The sequence below is a fragment of the Panthera pardus genome, unplaced genomic scaffold (assembly GCF_024362965.1).
Source record: "Panthera pardus isolate Hobbes unplaced genomic scaffold, ASM2436296v1 HiC_scaffold_13, whole genome shotgun sequence".
NCBI classification, from domain to species: Eukaryota; Metazoa; Chordata; class Mammalia; order Carnivora; family Felidae; genus Panthera; species Panthera pardus.
In genome coordinates, this window is record NW_026526688.1 from 53924265 (window position 1) to 53947722 (window position 23458).

General features: G+C 36.1%; 1 protein-coding gene across 2 annotated transcripts in view; it reads left to right on the plus strand.

Moving 5' to 3' along the window:
* The window catches only part of GLRA3 (glycine receptor alpha 3), a 206832-nt gene that overhangs the window by 97468 nt on the left and 85906 nt on the right, over positions 1–23458 (plus strand). For both annotated transcript variants that reach the window (XM_019440962.2, XM_019440963.2), the window contains exon 4: positions 19335–19558. In XM_019440962.2, the coding sequence (XP_019296507.1) occupies positions 19335–19558 (224 nt within the window). The remainder of the gene's footprint in view (positions 1–19334; positions 19559–23458) is intronic.

The following is a 23458-nucleotide window of genomic DNA, read 5'->3' on the forward strand; positions in this document are numbered from 1 at the left end:
AAATGTATTCATGAACCTCCAATATAAGGAATTCTGGTGTAACAGTTCACAGTTGTTTACTACATAATTTTTACTGTAGACTAAGGTTTCTAAGAGTTAAAATTCTGCTAAATATAATTGAACCTGATGGAAATGATAAGGGAAGCGACTCTGTATGTAGGAAAGTAGGAGATGTGTAAGAAAGGCATAAGAAAAGAGAATACATGGTTATTGAGGCGAAAGAAAGTAATTTTGTCCTACAATGAGACTGCTATTTGGAGAGAAAAGTTTTAGGACAAACTCTGAATGAAAAAGAAAGTTGGAGAAGGTTTGAGAAGCTTTGGAAAATAATTTTGTGTGTGGTCAGGACTGATTCAGATCGAAACGAATGGATTATAAAACTACAGTGGTATAAAATTGAATTTCTGCTTTGCTCTTTATTAAAAAGACAAAGTTTTCTTGGGTTGTTGGCTTTCACTTGATAAGAAATTGTAAACAAAGTTGGCTGTTCTTGGCCCACAGAACCAAAGTTTCTATGTTTTGTCTTTATTAGGTCTTTGATCACATAAGAGAACTAAAAGTTCTCAATATTACAGGAGCTAAGTTTTGCTAACAATAGTCTAACCTTATGTGGAATCTCTTATTACTACCTTGATTATACACATAATTAAATATTAAGTTCTGTAATGATCTGCAATCCTAGTTCAACATGCACTTTAAAACTTTCTGATGTTTTTAACAAACGTCCAAGATTGGAATTCTAAGTGAAGTCTTTTTGACTAATGAAGCTTGTTTATTTGGTATGTCCAGTTACTTGGGAAACATTGTCAAACAAATGATGATAAACCTTCTTAGCTGGTATTGTATGGGTAAATGCTCTATCTGTTCTAGAAAATATATACATTTCTGAAGTTTTAGCAGTCCTGGTATAGGATCATCTCTTGACACTCTAATCATTGAAATGTTGGGTGTCACAGAACTAACCAGGTTTCCTTGTCAACTGCACTGCAATGAACTCTCATCAGATCTTTAGCCATGTCCATTTTTGATGATTTGTCATTTATAGTTATTGTTCTGATGCCCTTGCAAAATGTGTTATATCTTCAAAAAGATTTATGAAAAGGTCTTTTGACCAATACAGATTTCTTATCTTTAAGATCATAAAAACAAACCTGGGTAAGAATTTCCAGAAATAATGGAAAAGCTTCCTTTAAACGTACAAGAATTAGTAACATGGGACTGAATAAATGGAGGAAGATGATTAAAAGTTTTGTGCCAATGGGGTGCCTGGCTGGCTCAGTCAGTTGAGTGTCTGACTTCGGCTCAGGTCATGATCTCGCGGTTCGTGAGTTTGAGCCTCGCATCAGGCTCTGTGCTGACAGCTCAGAGCCTGGAGCCTGCTTCAGATTCTGTGTCCCCCTCTCTTTCTGCCCCACTGCTGCTTGTGCTCTGTCTCTCTCTGTCTTTCAAAAAATTAATAAACATAAAAAAAATTAAAAAAAAAAACTTTTGTGCCGGAAACCAGATTCTCCTACTCTGTAAAATCTCCCACTCCAAAATCTCTTCATCATCCCTGATCAGCAGGAAGTAGCTACAGAAGATGGATCTTTGTCCCTAATCCCATAGATAGGGAATGATGGACTTGACAGTGGGTTATTGAAACCACCTCTGCCCACTCTGGCCAATCTGGTTGTCTTTAAGCATTAGCAGTCATCCTCAGCCCCGTGATTGATTAACTAACATTTCTTTCTTTGTATATCTGTAGATTATGCATTCTGTCCTAGAAAGAAAAGAGCACTTGTGCACATCACAAAACAGGAAAACAGACCCTTTCGGACAACACCTTTGCACAACCTCCAACTGCTGAGATAATATTTAATGTAGATAACTCTAAAACATGTCTATTTTAATTAAATCAACACACTTAAACTAGCTTCAATACCAAATACTTTGCACCGATGTCCACTAAAAATCAATCTGTTTGTTTCCCATTGTCAACTTTTTACCCGGGGCTCTTCATGGGAAATCTAAAGTGGATGGTTAAAGTCCAAGAGAGCCGCTGGACCCCTTCATGTTCATTTGAGAAGTGCTTCCGTTTGAACCTCTTAAGAAGGCAGTCTCACAGCTTGAGGTGCTTTTCACTCCTTGACAGAGAGGGTAGGGGGATCAGGAGTCAATGGTGCCCGAGATACTTAGGATGCTATGCCAGCCAAGACGGCAGTCATGCAGAAACAGGAAGATGAAGCAAAAACAGGTGCAAGGGTGCCACCAGCTCTCTGTCCCCTGCTTGTCCCTCCTGCACGACACATTTTGTGTTTTGTTTTGTTTTCTGATTGTTTTTCAGTCCTCTGCACCATTTATTGAAAATATATCCTAATAGATGTTCTTTGGGAACACAAGGTGTATTTCCCATCTTCCTGGACAAAAGTTCAGAAAGAACACAGAAGAAACAACACCGTGACTGAGTAGCACCTCTGTTGGCATTCACCCCCCCCCCCAAAGTTGGGGGACTTTATGGACTGAACCAAATAGTCTCCTAGTTTCTGGATCCTCCCCAAAGTCAGAGTCCACTGACTAAACTAAATGGCTCCCTAGACAAGCTGAGAGAGCCAAACCAACACCCTCTATTTGGAGACAACCCAATGGTAGGAAGAAATCCAAGACAGCCATTTTGTGGTCATCTTTCCTCTGAGCTTAACCTACATAGCAAGGCGGTGTTACAATAAAACTATCTTTTTCTTAGCCATACGGTCCTGGTGACACTCCTTCCACTTAATCAAGATTCAGCCCAGTGGGCTACTTGGTGGCATAGAGATTGATCCTACTATTCTACACAAATTTAACACAATGCAACACCCCCCTCCACACACACAAACATGCCAAAACAGAGGTGTTCCAAATTCCAAATTCAGTGACCGTTATTCAATTCCCTTTTAGTTTTTCTTGAAAGCCACACCTTCCTCATGGGAAAAGCATGGAGGACAAAACAAAAACACACACAGTTGCTTCACAAGTAAAAGATACCTGTGTCTGTGTATACTCTGAAGGACTTATTCAGTCCCCAGGCTGGTCAGTTGCCCCAGATGTGTCTTTCCTTTCCACTCCAACCAAAAGGCGAAATTGGCAGCTAGCTTTGGTGGAGAATAGGAAGCAGTTGCCCTGAGACAGATCCCTGCAGGGACAGATGTCTCAGACTCCTTCCCTGAGACCAACTAGCACCTAAGCGGCTAACGTCCTGTCAGCCATCTAAGTTATTAGCCGGGGCTGCCTTGAGATTCCCGGGGAAACTGAGTGCCACAGTGACCGGCATTGGCCCCTGGCTGGCTTGCCAAAATTTATTACCAAAACCCATCTTTGGCTGCCCATTGCTCAAAAGCCAATATTCAAGAGATCAGTTTTGACTGGGAAGGAGTAAGAGTTTCTTTCAGGAGGCTGGCCACCCAGGGAGAAGGCAGACTCTTGTCCAGAGGCTAACTTCGAGGCTTCTGCCTGGCCCAGGGGTTTCTAAAGGAGATTAAGGCAGTTAATCAGTAAAGGGAGTACAGTGGTCCCCAAGCATTTCTTGATTACGTGCAGACTCCATTGATGCCTTGTACAGATGTTATCTCGGTGCTGGGATATTGTGCAAGGGAATTGTCTGAGGGGGTCTGGTTCCTGTTTCGTGATGTGCAGAAGTGCTCTGTTCTTTCTAGGAAATAATGCAGGATGTACAGCTATAAGAAGAAACGTTGGTCAATCGATCCCGCGGGCTAAAGGTGATTACTAAAACTTAAAGAGCGATATGTTGGCCAGAGGGGTAGAGGCCACTTCACCGCAATATTTAATAATTGTTTCTAAAAGAAGTTAATTCTTCTATAGCTCTAAAGTGCAGTTAATAGCCTCCATACAGCTTTTGGCCTTTCCTCAAATCGACAAATAGCTAGGTAAGAATGATCTGGATTGCTCAGAAGGAAATCATTCCAAAGAAAATCTAAGTTCATTTTGAACATATATAACTCACTAAATCTTTTCTAAAATTAGCTGCTTTTAATATTTTCCCTCTGTCATTTCATAGAAAATCATATACAACATAAGCCCTCATGAATTCAAAGATTCGCAGAAGACTTAGGGGTTTTTCAGAAAAAGCATTGAATGTTTAAATATCAATTAAAATGTAAAATTGTGATAACAAGCCTCAATGTTAGAACAATTTGAAAATACTGAAAGTATTTATTGAAATAATTGATTTACATGACCAATTTTCTGACTAAGGACAAATGTAAAAACGAACACGCAAAAACAATAATCCTTTGCCAATAATACTTATTTTTTGTTTCATTTTAGTTTTTGTTTTATTAAATCATGTCTTGTCCCAAAATTAATATTGCTAAGTACGAAGAGTTCATTAAAATGTGAAGGGAAGTGGGGGCATGATCCCAAAATAATAGATTAAATTTGAAAAATATATAAGTGTATAACTAAAAATCTAAATATATGTAAACTGGAAACACGTAAATGACTGCTTAATAGGCACAGGGACCTGGAAACTAGATAGTGTTGATGGTTACACAATATTATGAATGTACTAAATGTGTCTGATGGTAAGTATTATATGTATGCATTTGATAACAACTTATTTATTTTAATAAGAATTTTATTTTTTTAATGTTTATTTTGAGAGAGAGAGAGAGCATAAGTGAGCAGGGGAGGAGCATAGAGAGGGAGAGAGAGAGTCCCAAGCAGGCTCCGCACTGTCAGCGCAGAGCCCAATGCAGGGCTCGATGGCATGAACCATAAGATTATGACCTGAGCCAAGAGGAGGAGCCACCCAGGTGCCCCTGACCACAATTTAAATTAAAGAAAGAAAACACATATAATAAAACATAACACAGTTTGCATAGAACATTTACGGAAACATATTGGTTAAAAGATCTTCAAATAAAGTATTTTATTTCACTATTTATCCACCCTTTAGTGTGGAGTATGTCTCAACTATTCTCAGAGAAGTTTTCTTCCTGTTAGTGAGTTCTTAGAATTTCCTGTTTGATTTGAAGAGCTTTTATATTGTTGACTGAGAGATAGGATGCTCTGAAGACCAAATGATAGTTGATTTTCCAAAAGACATTTATCTTTTTATGATCCAAGTCATATGTTCCAGTAGTGGAACAACAGTTATTTAATGGAAGTTCCAAAAATAAATAATAATAAGCAAAGCGCTGCCCACATGCCATTAAATATGCAAATTGCAAAGTCGTAAGTGCTATGTGTAAATGGTTATGTTCATTTGAACACACAAATTGTGAGGCTAACGTTAGGTAGAAATAAAAGCAAACAGATAAGCACATTCTGTTTTGGGTATAAATTTTGTTACAAATTTTGGGTCATGAATGACAGTAGTAGTGACAGAATTTCCGTGTCTTTGTTGCCTAAACCAGGAAAAACATATAAACTTCCTCTTCCTATTTGGTATAATACCAAATGGAGTTAACTGAAGTTTAGACACTGATTTGGGCAGAAATATGAGACAGGAAGATTGTGCCAGTTTGGGTTTTTTTTTTGGGTGGGGGGTTGTTGGCACAGATTGCTTTAGCAGAGAATGCATTCTAGCTGGCTGTGAGAAGGTTGAGATGGAATGCCTGTGCATATAATCTGCAGGCAAAGGGGAATTCAGTAGGAATGGAAGTGAGCACTGGAAGCAGAAGGAAGTCACTAGTTAAACTGAATCTCATGGAGCACTGCAATGAACACATTAAGACGTAGAATAATTTGCTACATTGCAACCAAAGAAGAACATAAATTACTAGTTTTCATTGAAAGGAAGCAGCCACTGGAAGTATTGACTCTGTCCAGATCTTTACCTCTAAAGCCAGACATGCCCAAACTGAATGAACTACATTAATTGGAAAAAATCTTCTGCAAGAACGTTCCCATGGACTAAATTTACCTCCCCAGAAATTTACACCCTGAGCAGTGGAATACAGCTCTTTACTGTTTTTGCCAGTGGTTTAATTTTTTAAGCTTGCTATTGTCTGAATGTTTGTGTCCTCCCCAAAATTCATATATTGAAATCCTAACCCTGCCAAAGGTAGTGGGTAGGACTAGGAGAGATGTGTAGGTCATGAGGAAACCCTCATGAATGGGATTAGTGATTTTATACAGAGATCCTGCAGAGCTCCCAGCCCCACCATGTGAAGATACAATGAGAAGTCTACAACCTGGCATCCTGATTTTGGACTTCTAGCCCCCAGAACTGTGAAAAATAAATTATTGTTGTGTATAAGCCACTCAATCTATCATATTTTGTTATAGCAGCTTGGACAGACTAAGACAAATCAGAGTTTACTGAATGAAACAGTGTTATTGAATCGACTCAACACACATATTCTGACCAATCCTGTTAAATTCTAATAACTAACATTTCCTTTAAATACTGTCATTGTAAGAGAAAACCTCTCAAATTCTGAAAACAAATAGGGATTGATTTTGTTTGTATTGTCTACATATTTTTTGAGAGTCTACTTTAATGTTCGGGAATTCTTAACTTTAAGTTTCCAGAATCGGTACATAATTAGGTTTGCTAAAAACATGTTTTCATAATTCTAAAACAACTCTACCCTTTTCTAGAGGATAATTAAGCATATGGATAATGAAGAAGTCAAGGGGAGATTTTAAATAACCTTTCTGAGACTCTAAATAGTTCTTACAAAATGTTTTTTTTTCCCCTCCTGGTTTAGTAACTGACAATGGAAAGGCACTTTCCCAGTGGGCCATTATTTCAGAATCAATGGCCCCAAATGACCACCCTCCCTGTGGTGGGGTTTATAGAGCAGATGGTACCAGCAACATGGGGAATATTATGGAGATGACATTAGCAGCAATTATTCTACCATTGAGTATTAGTGTTCTGCACTTTGTGATGCATGGAAACCTTCGTTGTACAGTACTGCAGAGTTAGAAAATCTTATAAAATGAAACCAGCAAGACATTTGTTAGGGAGTTTGGGCTTTGTCCTTATTTCTTTGAGAAAGGAAAATTATTTTCTGATCATTTTGAAATTAACCAGGGTGTCTCATGAGGACTCCTAAAAACAGGAAGAATTCTGAGTTATTTTTCCATTTGCATATGAATTCAGTGATTTTTGCCTTAAATGTTCTATCCGCTCAAATGATTGGCAAAATATTCTATTGTTCTAGAAACTTCTTTGAAGCATGAGAATGATAATGCATACAAATCAATTAATAGACATATATGTATCAGGATTTGTTTGTTTAATTGCTGCGGTAACAAAATGTTACCAAATTAGTGGATTAGGGACACAAAAGCATTCTCCTACAGTTCTGGAGCTCAGAGGTCAAAAATGGGTTTTACAGGGCAAAAATCAAGGTGCCTGCAGATTTCTTTGAGGAACTCTGGGAGTGAATCCATTCCCTTTCTTTCTACATTTCTAGAGGCTTCTCTTCCTCTTTGGCTCATGGCCTCCTTCCTTTATTGTAACCCAACTCAATCCCACATCACATCACTCTGATACTGACTCTGCCTCTATTTCGCTTATAAGGATCCTTGTAATTACATTGGGCCCATCTGGATAATCCCATTTCTAGGTTCTTAATCACATCTGCAAAATCTCTTGCACTAACTAAATAAGAGTGCACATTCACAGATTCTGGGGATTATGATGTACACATCTTTGGGCCATCACCCCACCCACCACAACATCATATAAGATGTGCAATAAAAAGATGCTAATACTATGTGGGAAAAATTATAAAATATTTTACAAAAAGTATATCAATGGCAAAACACTGCAAAGTGTAGTGTATTTCCTATAAATGAATAGACAGTTCCAATGAACATTTCCAATGATTCATTTCATATTCAGATATCAATATTTTGGTATATAACTACATGAATAATATATGTAAGTGACAAGGTATAATGTAATAGAGCAAAAACTATTGAAACTACCACCTAACTTCAGAACTAAAGCATGACCAATATTAAACATACCTGTATAGTCCACCCCAATCCCATTCCCTTAATATCTCCCTAGGTAACCACTATCATGAATTTTGTGTTGTAATTCCCTTTGTTGCTTTCACAATTTTGATGATAGTGAAATAGGTAGAAGATCGATAGATGATACATAGGTAGATAGATGATAGATAGATAGATAGATAGATAGATAGATAGATAGATAGATGATAGATAGATAGATAGATACAACACAATGAATTTTGTGTTGTAATTCCCTTTGTTGCTTTCACAATTTTGATGATAGTGAAATAGGTAGAAGATCGATAGATGATACATAGGTAGATAGATGATAGATGATAGATAGATAGATAGATAGATAGATAGATAGATGATAGATAGATAGATAGATAAAGAGAGAGGGATTGCCTGGTTTTGAATTTTACAAAAATAGGGCCATAAACATTTTGACATTTCCTTTGTTTTCACTAAAATTTAACATTGCTAAGATTCATCCTCTTTATTGCAGATAGTAGTATCAACTCATTTCACTGTTATGTAATACCTAATTTTGTTGATGTATTGTAGTTTATTATCCATTTTCTTGACAATGCATATTTGGATTAGTTCCCAGTTTTGTTTGTGTGTGTGTGTGTTGTTTTTTTTTTTTTTTTACTATAGCTAACAGACTAGTATAAATACTAGTGTGTAATGTCTCCTCATGCACATGTGCAGGAGTTTAGGATCTATACTTAGAACTAAAATATTGGTATCTTGAGTATTCATATGTAATTTACAGTACAATGTCAATTTTTCCCGTCTTTTTCTACTTTCAACAGTAGTGTATATAGGATTATTTTGCTCTATATGTTTGCCAAATTCTGATATCATCAAACTCAATGTCTTAATTTTGCATTGCTTTGCTTACAAATGAGTTTGAGCAACTTTTCACATACTTCTTGGACATTTGTGATCTTTGCCCAGTGAAATGTGTCTACCTTTGATCATTTTTCTACTCAATTCTTTGTCTTTTTCTCAACGATTAGCATGAGATATTTTATAGTTTGACAATAGCCAGTTGTCAGTTATACCTGTGTGACAAATACCTTCTTCCAGGGTGGTTTGGCTTTTCATTATTCTTAAGTGGGCTTTTAATGAAAAGAATTTCTTAATTTGGAGGGGATCCCGGGTGGCTCAGTTGGTTGAGCATCCAACTCTTGATTTCAGTCTCGGTCATGATCTCACGGTTTGTGAATTCAAGCCCTGGGTTGGGCTCTGTGCTGACAGTGTGGAGCCTGTTTGGGATTCTCTCTCTCCCTCCCCTTCTCTCTTTCAAAAATAAATAAACATAAAAAATCTTACAAAAATAATTTCTTAATTTTGACATCATGGAATTTATTAATCTTTATTTTATGATCAGTACTATTGTGCTTCTTAAAAAATCGACCCTACCTCAAGGCTAGACTACTCTACGGTGTTTTCTGGTTTTTTTTTAACCCATCTTGTTTGAACTTTTAATTCATCCAAACTTGCTTTATTGAGCCTTATTGTTGGGATAAAATTTAACCTTCTTGTTATACACAAAACCATTTAGTAAGTAGTCCATGCAGCCACCAGTAATCTGCAGTTCTACTTCCTTCGTATACCACACGAACAGTTGTTTTTAGACTCCTCATTTTGTCCCATTGATCACTTTGTCTTTGAACCAACCATAATGTTTTAAAGTTTTATACTCATCTTAAATAGTTCCTGTAGTAAGCCTTTCTACTCTTTTCTTCTTCTCTAAGAATGCCTTGACTATCCTGGACCTTTGGTAGTATTCTATACAAATTATGTAATTAGCTAATCAATTGTCTCAAAAAATTGTTTTGTTTTGACAAAAATTACATTGAATCTAGCAGCTAGTTAGTAAATAATTGTTACCTTTGTAACATTTCCTCTTTCTTTGTAGAATCATGGAGTTTCCTCCCATTTATTTATTTACTTACGTTTTCAAGAAATTAGAAGGTGTTCTAGGTAAAACTCTTTCATGTTTTTAAAGATTTATTTCTATATGTCTTATGTGATCAGTCATAGCCTGTGATATTGTTTTTTCAATATTTCAGTTCATTTCAACTGCATAAATTATGCATTCATAGCAATTTTTTATATAGAAGAAGTCTGCTCAAATTCATATCAAAGTTTTCCAGTTCTTGTCCCTCATTTCTGTTTGCATTTCAGAGCAGCATTCTACGTGTTTTTTTGTTTAATTCTGTCCTTCTGAAGTGCATTAATTAAAAGTCTACTTTATAAATGTTCAAGAGAAAACTGTGTTTTTCTTTAATGATTTTTTCACTTTCAATTTTGAAAGATTATTACTGAGTATACTAATCAAATTAACTATAATATTCTCTTAATATTTTGAGTATGTTAACCCACTATATTCTGGATTTCATTATTGATGCAAACTCCACCACCAGTCTAAGTATTTTCCAATAATGGTGATTATTTATGTATCATACATGTATCATATGATTCGTCCTTGTCAGTCTATAATTAAATGATTTTTAGTGTATTCACACAGTTGTGCAACCATCACCACAACCATTTTTGAACATTTATTGTCCCAAAAGAAACCAAGTACACTTTAGAAGTCACTTTTTACCTCTCCCCAACTACTATTCTGCTTTCTGTCTCCATAGGTTTGTCTAATGTCAACATTTTATATACATGGAATCCTACAATACATGGTTTTGTGACTGGCTTTTTTAGCATAATATTTGCAAGATTCTCCCATGTTGCAGCATGTATCAGTACTCCATTTATTTTGATGAATGTTTAAATAAAATGTGTTGGAACTCCTGGGTGGCTCAGTTGGCTGAGAGTCTGACATCGGGTCAGGTCATGATCTCACGGTCGGTGAGTTCGAACCCTACGTCGGGCTCTGTGCTGACAGCTCAGAGCCTAGAGCCTGCTTCAGATTCTGTGTCTCCTTCTCTCTCTGTCCCTCCCCTGCTTGTTCTCTCTCTCTCTCTCTCTCTCTCTCTCTCTCTCTCTCTCTCTGTATCTCTCTCAATAAGTAAACATTATTTTTTTTTAATAAAATGTGCTATTCCATACAAGGGAATATTGTTTGGCAATAGAAAGGTGATTCTTTTAAACACAGTTTTAATATAATGTCTTCACATGGACTTTTTTTTATTTACCTTTATTGGTATGTTTGACTTCCCTGTATCTGTGCATTAGTTTCTTTTGTTTGTGCTACAAAATTCTTTATTCAGATGTTTCTTATATGCTTTAACACATCCATCAAGTCTTTAATTTCAACAGTTATGTTTTTATTTTATAATTATTTTATTTTATGATTTTCAAATATTCCTGGTAATTATTGGCTTCTAGTCCTGAATTTACCTTTTATTTCCTTAAATATATGTTACATGTTTATTCCATATTTTGATATGCTATTTCCATTAAAGTTCATGCCTGCTCATGTCTCCTTTTTTTGTCTGTAGTGAATTATTGCTGTTGCTATAAACACATTTATCTGAACATAATCTGTGATATACTTGAGGATCTAATGGGTTAATTCTTAGTCACAGGTTTGGGTTTTCCATTTTGTGGTGGCACATGACTCAGTTTCCCAATCTAGACATTTGGATTTACCTACCGTCACTGCTTTTACTGTGGCTTTAGCTAACTTTTATTTTTGTTACCATTTTTGTCTTTGAAGAATCCCGGTATTTTCTTGAAGGCAGTAAACTTTTGAAAAAGTATATATATATTTCCTTTATTCAGAAAATAATCTACAATAGGTGGGCCCTTCCATGTGTCCAATCTACCATTATGTTGGAAGCACAAGTCTTCATAAATATGTTTTTCATCAATATCTGTATCTATACCTGTATTTCTTACACATCAAGCCTTGTTTTCTCACACTCTTTATTATATTTTAATTTTTTAAATAAAATAACACCAGGTAAAAGTCAGTAAAAGCTCTTATTTTCATAATATATTTCTTCCTTATCCCCTGCTTTGATTCGTATTGTCTTCCTTTCCCTTTCCTTTAGACTATTCACCTCCAGATGACAGGCACTATGCATAAGTCACCTTATAATCCTCTGCAATTGCCTGCTACATAGAAAGTGCTCAATAGATATCAAGTGAAAAAAATAAATTATGATATTAAAATTCAGCCAGCTTCCTGTGCTAATCATCCAAAATTACAATGATTACTGGATTTTGTGTCAAAATACGAGATACATTTTATTATGTTTTCAGTGTTTGCCTACGTAAATTTTTTTCACTTTGAAGATCAAGCCCAATTAGATTTTCCTAAGGACATCTTCCCTGATCCTTCCACCTTGGTCCCTGTTAGCTACATATTCCTTATGTTTCCATAGCTTGCTGTGCAATGCTTCCAACAGAGCACTTATAAGGTGGAAAGCTAATTGTTTACGATATATCTTGCACAACATAGTGATAGCAGAGATCATCTGTAAATATTGTGTCATCAGCACTCAACTGAATCACAGTTTGGCAATATGCGATAAGCATTTGTTGAATGAATCTAAATAAATTTGAGGATAACATTGGTCTGTTAATATATTTTTTAATGTTTATTTATTTATTTATGGAGTAGGGGGAAGCACAAGAGCAGAGAGGGGCAGAGAGAGAGGGAGAAAGAGAGAATCCCAAGCAGGATCCACACTGTCAGTGCAGAGCCTGATGCAGGGTTTGAACTCATGAACTGTGATTTCATGACCTGAGCTGAAATCAAGAGTCTGACATTCAATGACTGAGCCACCCAGGCACCCCTTTAATACTTAATTTGAATAAATTTTGTTGAATTTTTAGTAAAAATAAATGATCCATCTTAACTTTTCAACATAGAGGTGCTCAAATATATGCATGTGCCATTAAATATACACATTTACTTTTACAGAAAGCCATTGAATAATGATGTACTGTGGCAAACTTACATCAAGTTAAGCATCGCAGTTTTCAAATAAGTTTCCAATAATTTAATGAGGTTAAATACCATTCTCAAATAATAGCATTAACAACATCATCAGCAATTTTAAAAACAGCGATAGGAACCGAATTCTTTACCTTGGAAAAAGTATCTTTTCAAAAGATTAATTAATATTCTAAATGTTGAATTTGTAAAACCATTCTGATTAAATCAGATTTAAATAAGAAAGGCAGTAATAGTTTCCATGAAATCATCATTTTAGATGAAAATGTTTGCAATCATTGGAAAGCATCCAAGTTGTTTTTAAAAAATCCTCTACTTGGTGATAATATTTATTTTTGTGCTATTTTGCAATGAGTATTTTCATAATAACATTTTAATAGAGTATTTTTAAAGAAGTATCTTCTGAAAATATGCCTAGCATATTCATTTTTAAGAATACTTTATATTCGGGGCACCTGGGTGGCTCAGTTGGTTGGGTGACCAACTTCGGCTCAGGTCACGATCTCATGGTTCATGGGTTCAAGCCCTCTGTCGGGCTCTGTGCTGACAACATGGCACCTCCTTGGGATTCTCCCTCTCTCTCTCTTTCTTTCTTCATCTCCCTGACTAATGCTTTCTCCTTCTCAAAATAAATAAACTTAAAAATAATAATACTTTATACTCCTAATTTTTGTCCAAATTTGAGACATGACACAAAAATATGTTTAGTTATAGTAAGTAAATCAACACCTTTAAGGTGTTTGCAAATTGTATGATTCCATATGAGCTAGACCCTAATCCATCACATGAAAAATTATTTGTATAAGAAAAAATGCATCAACCAAACAAACGAGCAAAGGGGGAGAAAAGAGAGAGGCAAACCAATTAACTATAGAGAACAAACTGATGGTTCCCAGAGAGGAAGTGGGTGGGGAGAGGGGTTAAATAGGTGATGGGGATTAAGGAATGCACTTGTGATGAGCACTGGGTGCTGTATAAAGTGTTGAATCATTAGATTCTATACCCAAAACTAATATTGTAGTGCATGTTAACCAACTGGAATTTGAATAAACACTGAAAAAAAAATGCACTGTATAGCTATTGGAATGACAATTAAGAATGATTAGAAAACGCGAAAAATTCATTAAGTGAAAATGAAAGATGCAAAAACACATGTGCAATATAATTTCAACTATGTGAAAATGTGTAGGATAAAGAAAAGAAAGGAAACAAACACATCAAGATGTCAACAGTGATAGCATCGTTAAGATCGGTTTCCTTTATTCTGTAACAACACAGCTGAAACCCACTTGCACACATCACCAGTATAGAAATGTGGTGGCTACTCCTACGGAGGCAATGCGTGTGTACATACATGCGTGAGGTGGGGAGGAGGGAGGAGGAGAGAGGGAGACAGACACAGAGACAGAGAAACAGATTAAAAAGGAGAGTAGAGGGCAGAAATAAGTACGAAGGCAGGGGAGAAAAGGAGAAAGTGGGGGAAGGCTGCTGGACTGGAAATGACCTGCAAACACTAGGGAACTTAAAACTTAACTGAATCATAGACCAGAGGGAAGAGAAGCAGTTGACAACTTGTATTAACATTAGATGATTATTTTTCTCTATTTTTTTTTCCAACTGGTCATTTTAGTTAGTTTCTAGCAATCCTATACTCCCTTATGCAGCCAAAGATGAGTATTGTGTTCTGTGTCATTTTCGGTGATACATTGGGCTGTGGTTTTTACTAAATTTGGTCTTTCCCCAGGGTACCTATTGTGGAGCAATGACAACCTGGCACCTATTAGATTTAATTGGATAACATTTAGGTATAGGACTTGTGATTTCCTGTCAGTGAGTATGTTGGTCTGTAACCCCCAAAATTTATTACAAAACAAGCAAACACAAACCACAGAAACCCAGAATCTTTGCATTAATTTACAAAACATTTGGTTTGCATACAAGGCAGTCATGACTGGCACTAAATCATGCGGGCAACGTATTCTTCAAAGCTCTGAAACCAGAATGTATGGGCCTGGATTACAGTTACTCCACCTGTTAGCTCAGTAACCATGTTGAAGTTAGTTAGCTTATCTTTGTCCCACAGTCCACATCTGTAAAACTAGGCAAATAATAACACCTACCTCATAGATTTGTGATGAGGACAGTAGGAATAATCCATGAAGCACTTAGTATAACATCAGGCACAGAGTGAAATGTAAGCAGCTATATTTGACATTATATGGAAAGGGGCTTTATAACACAAACAAATTATAGAGGCAGGGGGAGGAGGGGCAATTGAATACAGACAGGAAATACAAATATACATAAATGTTGAAATGCGAAAGTTAATACAAAAAGTTGATGATAAGCTTATCATAAGAGTTTGAAAATTTTCCTTAAGATACTAGTCACTAGGTTCAACATTACAATTATCTGTCCCAAATGCCTATTATTTCAAAAACTAATTTATAAACCGAAAATACAACCAAATTCCTATTTAATATGAATTCTAATTTTGAGGATCTAAAAGCTAATATTTAATGAGTGTGGTCCTAATACTTGTGTGGATCGATCCAGTGTTCAAAGCACCCCTCTCAGGGGAAGTACTGTTGTAACCATCCCTATTTTATGGAAGAAAAAACAAGACATAGGAAGATTAGAAAGCTGTTCACTGGGAGAGCTGAGATTTGATCCCAAGAAGATTTACTTCTGGGTCTAGTATATAAAACGTTACAATATTTGCCTAATTGAATTATTATTTTTTTGTGTCTTATAGTGTAAGAGTTTTAAATATTGGGCCTGTTATTTACTATGTGACATACACATGAAAGTTAAGTACATTTGAATGGATACTTACTTTCAAAACGAAACATGGTATATAACTTTGTCAACAAGATATTTTCTTACAAAATTAATGTTATTAATGTGTATCATTCTATTCTAATAATAGTAATAATAAATTTTGACTTCTGAAAGGTCAAAATTAGTGTTTCTTCTAATTTATGAAATAATGGCTGTATTTCATCACTGTTACTGTAAAATATTAATAATAAATTACTATAGTATAGCATATATTTACAAATCACTCATTTATTATGTAGCATGAAAAAATGATGAAAAAATAAAATTAGCTTCTGGAGGGTTTACTGCAAAAGGGGTTTGTAGGGAAAAGAATCATTAAATGTCTTTGTCCTAAAATTTGATGATTCCATATAAAAGTCAATTCAGTTGCCTTATATGACTTATGAATGAATTCAGTGCATATCTAGATTTTAGAAATGTGAGATACAAATATTTATTTCATTCTCAATATATATTATCTCATTTTTATCGTTGTCCTTTTTTTTTTTTTACTTGCGTATAACCTTTCTACATTTTCACCATTATAGAAGTATAGCACAGGTGAACAGAGGAACTTCCCATTAATAAAACAGTCTTTCTTTTATGTATAGCCAAAGAATTATCACACACTTTGAAGCTGGCTTTAGTGGGTCTATTTTAAATTTTTCTGCATGTGCTGGATACACATCCATTATCTCTATTTTGCAAAACTGTGTCTTTATTTCTTTATTTTTGCTCTTTTAGTATAGGCAAGTTATTTCAAATTGAGTTACGAGGACTTCTCTTAGGTGGCATTATTTGACTATGTCATTTTTTACCCTTTGCACATTTTCACAAGTGATCAAGACTCACGGATAATATAAATGGTTGACTTGTGTAAATGGGATACATTGGCTATGAGGAATCAGCTTTAAACATTTATTTTCAAAATGCTGAATTTGGTTGTTTAATGGGGAAGCTTCCCAGCACAATGTTCATTTGCAGGCAGGTCAAAACTCAGACTGTGAGAACTGTTAAAAGCTTAGTTTCTAGGTCATCAAGAGATGGCCATTTTTTAGTTTTTCATTAGACCCTGGTCCTAAACAAAGACTTAAATATGTTAGTAAACAAAGATATTTCTGGTTATTCACAGAAAGAGCACAATGGATATAAGATAACATTTGGCCTTGGTGACAGGTGGCAGGTGGTTTCTGCCCTGTGTGATTTAGAAACAGAAACTGAAGGATACTTGATGTCTTTTTTAAACTCAGAGCAAAAAGTGTTTCGGGAAGATCTGAGATTGTGTCTATAAAGCTTATCACGAAACCAATAGCATAGGATAAGGAGAGTCAACCAAACCTTACTGTATACACTGTGGTTAAAAAGTACTTTTAGGGGCGCCTGGGTGGCTCAGTCGGTTGAGCGGCCGACTTCGGCTCAGGTCATGATCTCCCGGTCCGTGAGTTCCAGCCCCGCGTCGGGCTCTGTGCTGACAGCTCAGAGCCTGGAGCCTGTTTCCGATTCTGTGTCTCCCTCTCTCTGACCCTCCCCCGTTCATGCTCTGTCTCTCTCTGTCTCAAAAATAAATAAAACGTTAAAAAAAAAGTACTTTTATTTTAGCCTCACAGTGAGGAACATTTGCAGCGTATTCTCAATTATGCATATAATTGTAAGAATCAGTCCCAAGGAAATTCTTTAGTTGTCAGTTATTTTTCCTGGCAGGCATCATTATAACTGGGGTTGCTTTCATCTTCTCCTATGGTTAAGACAGAGGGAAATTATTCCTTTGGTGGTAGTCAGGGCTGAAGCACAGACTTCAGAGCAGCAAAGCGATGCAAGAACTGGCCACCAACCATGGAGCTCTGCTCCTCGGCATTCTGAATTCTAGGCGAAAAGAGGGTGACCTGTCTTTGGCTGGTAGAAGCTTGTTCACGTATCCCCATTTACAGGTTCTGCAGATCCTGTGGCTGGTGAGATTTCCACATTATCGTGAACTTTGTGGTAAAAAGCCAAAGTGAACTCTGTTCCATTGTCACTTTGGAAGATACATGGGGTACCTAGCAAGCAGAAAAGAATATTATCTGGTATGTAACCTCAGTTGCAGTTAGAAGATAAGGGTCTCGGTGTGCAAATAATGATCAAGGGAACATATAGATTTATTTAAAAAAATTTTTTAATGTCTTATTTATTTTTGAGACACAGAGAGACAGAGCAGGGGCAGAGGAAGGGCAGAGAGAGAGGGAGACACAGAATCCGAAGCATGCTCCAGGCTCTGAGATGTCAGCACAAACTCCAAGATCATGACCTGAGCCGAAGTTGGTCACCTGACCAACTGAGCCACCCAGGTGCCCGGGGAACATATAGATTTATAACATTCACTACTCTGAGTTTCACCTCCCTGCGAGAGAAAGCAATCTACCAGACCTGATTTTATGGAAACATTCTTTGTGATTGCTTGGTTACATATTCTGATACCTGGTAATTTGGTATTCAAAGAATAAAAAAAATAGATGAAAACTGGTGTTCAGTTTCTCTGAATATCTCCAGCCTTGGCTATATTCCATGGAAATAAAACCTTCCTAAAATGTTCACTTTACTCCTGCTTATAATGAAATCTACATGTTTAATTTATTTGCTCATTTCAAAAATCTAAAATTTATGTGCTCATTTCAAAAGTCATAGGTGGTGCTTATATCCATATACTGGCTATCAATCTTTGTCATTCTATACATTAGTCCAGAAATTGTGAGCAAGAATTTGATTGAAGTCATTGACTCTTCCCCCCCACCTTTTTTGTTAATGTTTATTTTTGAGAGAGAGAGAGAGAGAGAGAGAGAGAGACAGAGTATGAGCCAAGGAGGGACAGAGAGAGAGGGAGACACAAATCTGAAGCAGGCTCCAGGCTCTGAGCTGTCAGTACAGAGCCCAACACAGGGCTCAAACTGAGGAGCCATGAGATCATGACCTGAGCCAAAGTGGGACGCTGAACCACCCAGGTGCCCCTGACTCTTCCCCTTTTAAAACTTAACTATGAGTAGTCTAATTGGGAAAACTCTTCAGCCAAATCTTCTTAAAGGATTACTGGCAATAATATTCCTCTATTATTCTCTTCTTATTTCAAAATCACCTTTTATTTTTCCCAAATCACCTGTTTCATGGAACTCACTGCTATATTAAACATGAGGAAATGTGTCTTCATTGTAAAGAAGTATATATAGTCATTTTTAGAAGACAGCTTTCGAGAAAATTTCACTAAATGCATTCTGGATGCTATTGGATATTTACGAAAAGAAATGGTTCTAGAAAATAAATGTGATGCTGAAAATATTTTACTTCAAGTGTCTAATAGCAACCTAACATTTTATTCTGACAAACCAAGTTAAATTTGAATGGAATGGCAAAATACAGGCATGATAAAAGTGTACTCCTCTGTGGCCTTTTCTTTAGAGACATCTAGATCACTAAAACATGGGCAAAGCCTTGTAACTTAAACAACTCTTGTCAGTGGTAATGAGTGAGGATTGTGAGGTATGAACGCTCACAAGGAGGTCAGTGGCTTTTGCTAAAATTCAGAGGCATCCAAAGAATAGCACATAAGATTCTAAAGTTTTTAAAGCAGGTTTTTTTTTCCCCTTTCCTTCTTCTGCCATAGGATTACAGAGTCAATATCTTCCTTCGTCAGAAGTGGAACGATCCTCGCCTTGCATATAGTGAATACCCTGATGATTCTTTAGACCTAGACCCTTCCATGTTGGACTCCATTTGGAAACCTGATTTGTTCTTTGCCAATGAAAAAGGTGCCAACTTTCATGAAGTTACTACAGACAATAAATTGTTAAGAATTTTCAAGAATGGAAATGTTCTTTACTCAATAAGGTGAGTCATAGATTTAAAATACTTGATTTCAGTGAAATGCAGTGTTATTGTTTCGTTCTTTTTTTTTTCTTTTTATGAATGTTTTGAGAGTTTTGAGTAAGGGCTACCATTGTTCTGCTTGAGTTCCTCTATTATACCATTTCCCAAATGTGTCTAATCACCAATAATAGACCCAAGTTCCAGATCTAGGAACTGTATAATTCTTGAAAAATCTATATTTTTAACAGCCTCTTAATATCAGCCAAATTGGTGGGTAGTTTAAAGGTAAATTGAGTGGTAGATGATTCATACATTGTGATTATATTTTTATGAATGTATACTTCCTTTAAATATTTATAAGTGAAGGAATATTTGGATTTGCTCGTTTGGGATTCATTTTCCATAAATTATCTTTCAGGTATTTGTATTTTTGTTTTAATATCCTTGGGCTTCCCTGTTCATCCTTTAGAAAAGATCTTATTTACATTTTATTTATTATGCATTTCTAAGAAAACTATGTTGCTTTTAAAAACGAATACCAAAGCATAACAATAATTATTACCAAAACTTAAACACTAATATTAAAATTTCTTGACTACTGAACTTTGGAGCTCATTCAACTTTGTCTATTAAATATCAAATAAGTGTAAATTCAATAAATAACAACTTGAAAGGATATATGTGGTGATTTGTGTCACACCTGAAAAATATTCTAAAATAAATGATTATCTTAAAACTTCCATAATTATTTTCTTTATTTAGTTTATATATGGACATTTCATTGTTTATATCAAGTCTTGTTGGATATGGACAATTCATTACAGATTTCTTTCATTCATTTTTTAAATTTTTAAAACTTTTTTAATGTTTATTTATTTTTGAGAGACAGAGCACGAGCAGGGGAGGGGCAGAGAGAGAGGGAGACACAGAATCTGAAGCAGGCTCCAGGCTCTGAGCTGTCAGCACACAGCCTGATGTGGGGCTCAAACCCATGAACCATGAGATCATGACCTGAGCCGAAATCAAATGCTTAACTGACCGAGCCACCCAGGCACCCCTAGATTGCTTACATTCTTGTAATATTTTGGGGAAAGTTAGGAAATGATTCTGAGTTGCATCTTTTGTCTTTCAGTATGAGTTCAGATGAAACAGATGATGTCTATCAGGCTCCTAGTTTTTGTTTGTTATACTCTGGCTCACATAAACAGACTAACTTCACTTTTTATGAGTTGTTTTTAGAAATTTCACAGGACTTTAAAATCTTCAAATGGCTAACAGTTTCTTTATTAACAAGAGTTGTGCTATTTGTCACTCAATTTACAAATGAAACATCTGCGATGTTTCATGACAGATTTGGCTTCCCTGCTTGTTTAAAGAATGTTCTGGCAGACCTGGCTTATTGAATTTATCCATAAATGAACAGATCCATTTATCTGTACTTCCTACTAAAACAAAAAATAAACTGAATAAGGAGTAAAAATGGCATTAACACACAGGAGGATGAAAGTAACAGGAAAGAAGACAGTGACAGATGAGCGATGATGACATATTTTAGGAAGCTTCAAAATGAATGCACTTGTGAAAACTGACTTAACAGAGCTGAAACCTAAGCTAACAGGGGGAGCCCAAAAGGAAGAAAATAATATCCTCACACTTTCAGAAATGTAAGGCAGCTCGGACTTCAGAAAGTAAGAGCTAGAAAAGAAATAAAAGGACAACAATTGATTTAAACTTTGTAGAAAGAAGACTGAGATTTTTTTTTCAGAAAATTATTTTAATGTTTATTTATTTTGAGAGAAAGACAGAGACAGAGTATGAGCAGGGGAGGGGCAGAGAGAGAGGGAGACACAAGATCTGAAGCAGGCTCCAGGCTCTGAGCTGTCAGCACAGAGCCCAATGCAGGGTTTGAACTGACGTACAGTGAGATCATGACCTGAGCCAAAGTCAGACACTTAACCAACTGAGCTTCTTGCACTTGTCCTTCAGAGTAGAAATTGCCTTTTTGCCTTTTGAAATGGGCAGAAAGCAGGACAGCAAAAAAATCTTGGAGAGGTTGTGCCAAGAGCTTCAGGACTAGGGACTTCAGGCATGGGTGGCATCTATCATGCGTCATTGTACTAAAAAAAATAGAGATTACATGAGGCTTGCACACTGTATGGTGAAACTCTTGTTCTCCCTAAAATGCTGAAAGCCCGTTCTAAACGTCTTTCATTGAGTAGTAGTAGTCAGAAGAATACACCTCTGGAAAAAGATCTATAGATGCTGACAATTGGAGAACCACAAAGGAAAAATCTGTGCAGCCATGTTTTATCCTACAGTTAAGACCATTACTCAATGAACCATCCACTACTAACTGAGTTCCAAATAGTTTTTATTGCCTCATTCTTAAATAAAAACAGACAAAGGAGACCATTCTATAATATTAACAATAATCTAAAATTAAAAAAAAAAGAAGCAGAGGCTAGAAGAAACATACAGAGAAAAATAAAGAGAAAAGAGGAGAAAGTTAAAGAAAAAGGATTGACTCAAGAGAAAATGAAGAGAGCAGAAGAGACCGTTAAAAAAAATCATCTCTAGATAGATTAGACAATTGCATGCATGAAGTAAGATCCTTCTAGGACAGGAATAAAAGGAGTCATTCAGAGCATAACAGGAAAATAGTAAACCAGAGTTTTTCACTTTGGTGAAAAGAACCAGTAGAGCATTTGGAAGATGAAGTGAAGAAATCTCCTAAGAAGTTATATCAAGATATACAGAAGTAGAAAAGAAAGAATATGAAAATCAGAACATCGATACAGAGGATTACTATCTGATTAGAATGAAAGAATGGAAGAAAATAGAGGTTCCCACGAAAAAAAGGAATTGATAGATTAGCTGCTATATTAACCATTGAGAGGGACTTCGTTGCTCTGATAGGAAGTGTGTTGAATTTGTAGCTCTGATAGGGAATTTGTTGACTATTAAGATGAGACGATTATTAGTACTAAGGAAAACAACATGCTACTCAAGAGTTAGAGCAAACTACCACGCGTAACCATGAACCTAATTACATGTTCATAGCACGTAAGCACTGAATATTAATTTAACCATAAATATTTATGTAACTAAATTTTGAGTATTATGGGAGAGTTAAGTGCATGGAGTGTGGTATAAAAGAATTTTTTTCCTTATAGGAAATGGATAATTTTACAAACTTAAAAAACCAAGCATAGTATAATAGCAATTTGGATATATGACTATAAATCTTAGTAGAGTATCTAAAGAAAGGCTGCTTCTGAGAAGCTAGAACTGAACCAGGGGTAAGATGGGTGGGACAAAAATATAACTGTTTTTTTTATGCTTTCTATACTCTTCGAACTTTTTAAATGATATCCATGAATTATATTGATAATTTTTAAATGAAGTACTTTTCAAGTGAGGCCTTTGGGGCCAGAAACATGACCCTTTCTTAGATTGTCAAAGTTGGGATTTGGTTTTACTCTACTTATAAAATTAGCCTTTCACTTATTTTATGGATGCTGACAGAAGACGCAAGACTCTGAGTCAGAGACAAACGAATGTATTACTCACTGTAAGCAAGTAACACAAGCATCAGCGAATTTGCCTAACTGCTCCGTTGCCCTCCAAATTTCACTGGGGTGATGAGCCAGGCACTGATGGGTATCACACACACTCTGTGTCCATGACACGGCTGTGGCACCCTGAGTTTGGGGGATCCACTGGCTTTAGAGCAAGCTGGAAGCAAGCCTTCTCTTTGTCTAAAGTAACAACATGGTCTCATCTCTCAAAATTAGCAGCTGTATAGACAACACTGAGAAATGGCTCAGGTAAAAGAATAGTCAGGGCCTGCAGTCTTGGCACATACCCAGCAAGACGTCCAAGGAGGACTATCTCTCCCAAGCCAGGTCCCGGCTCTCTGAT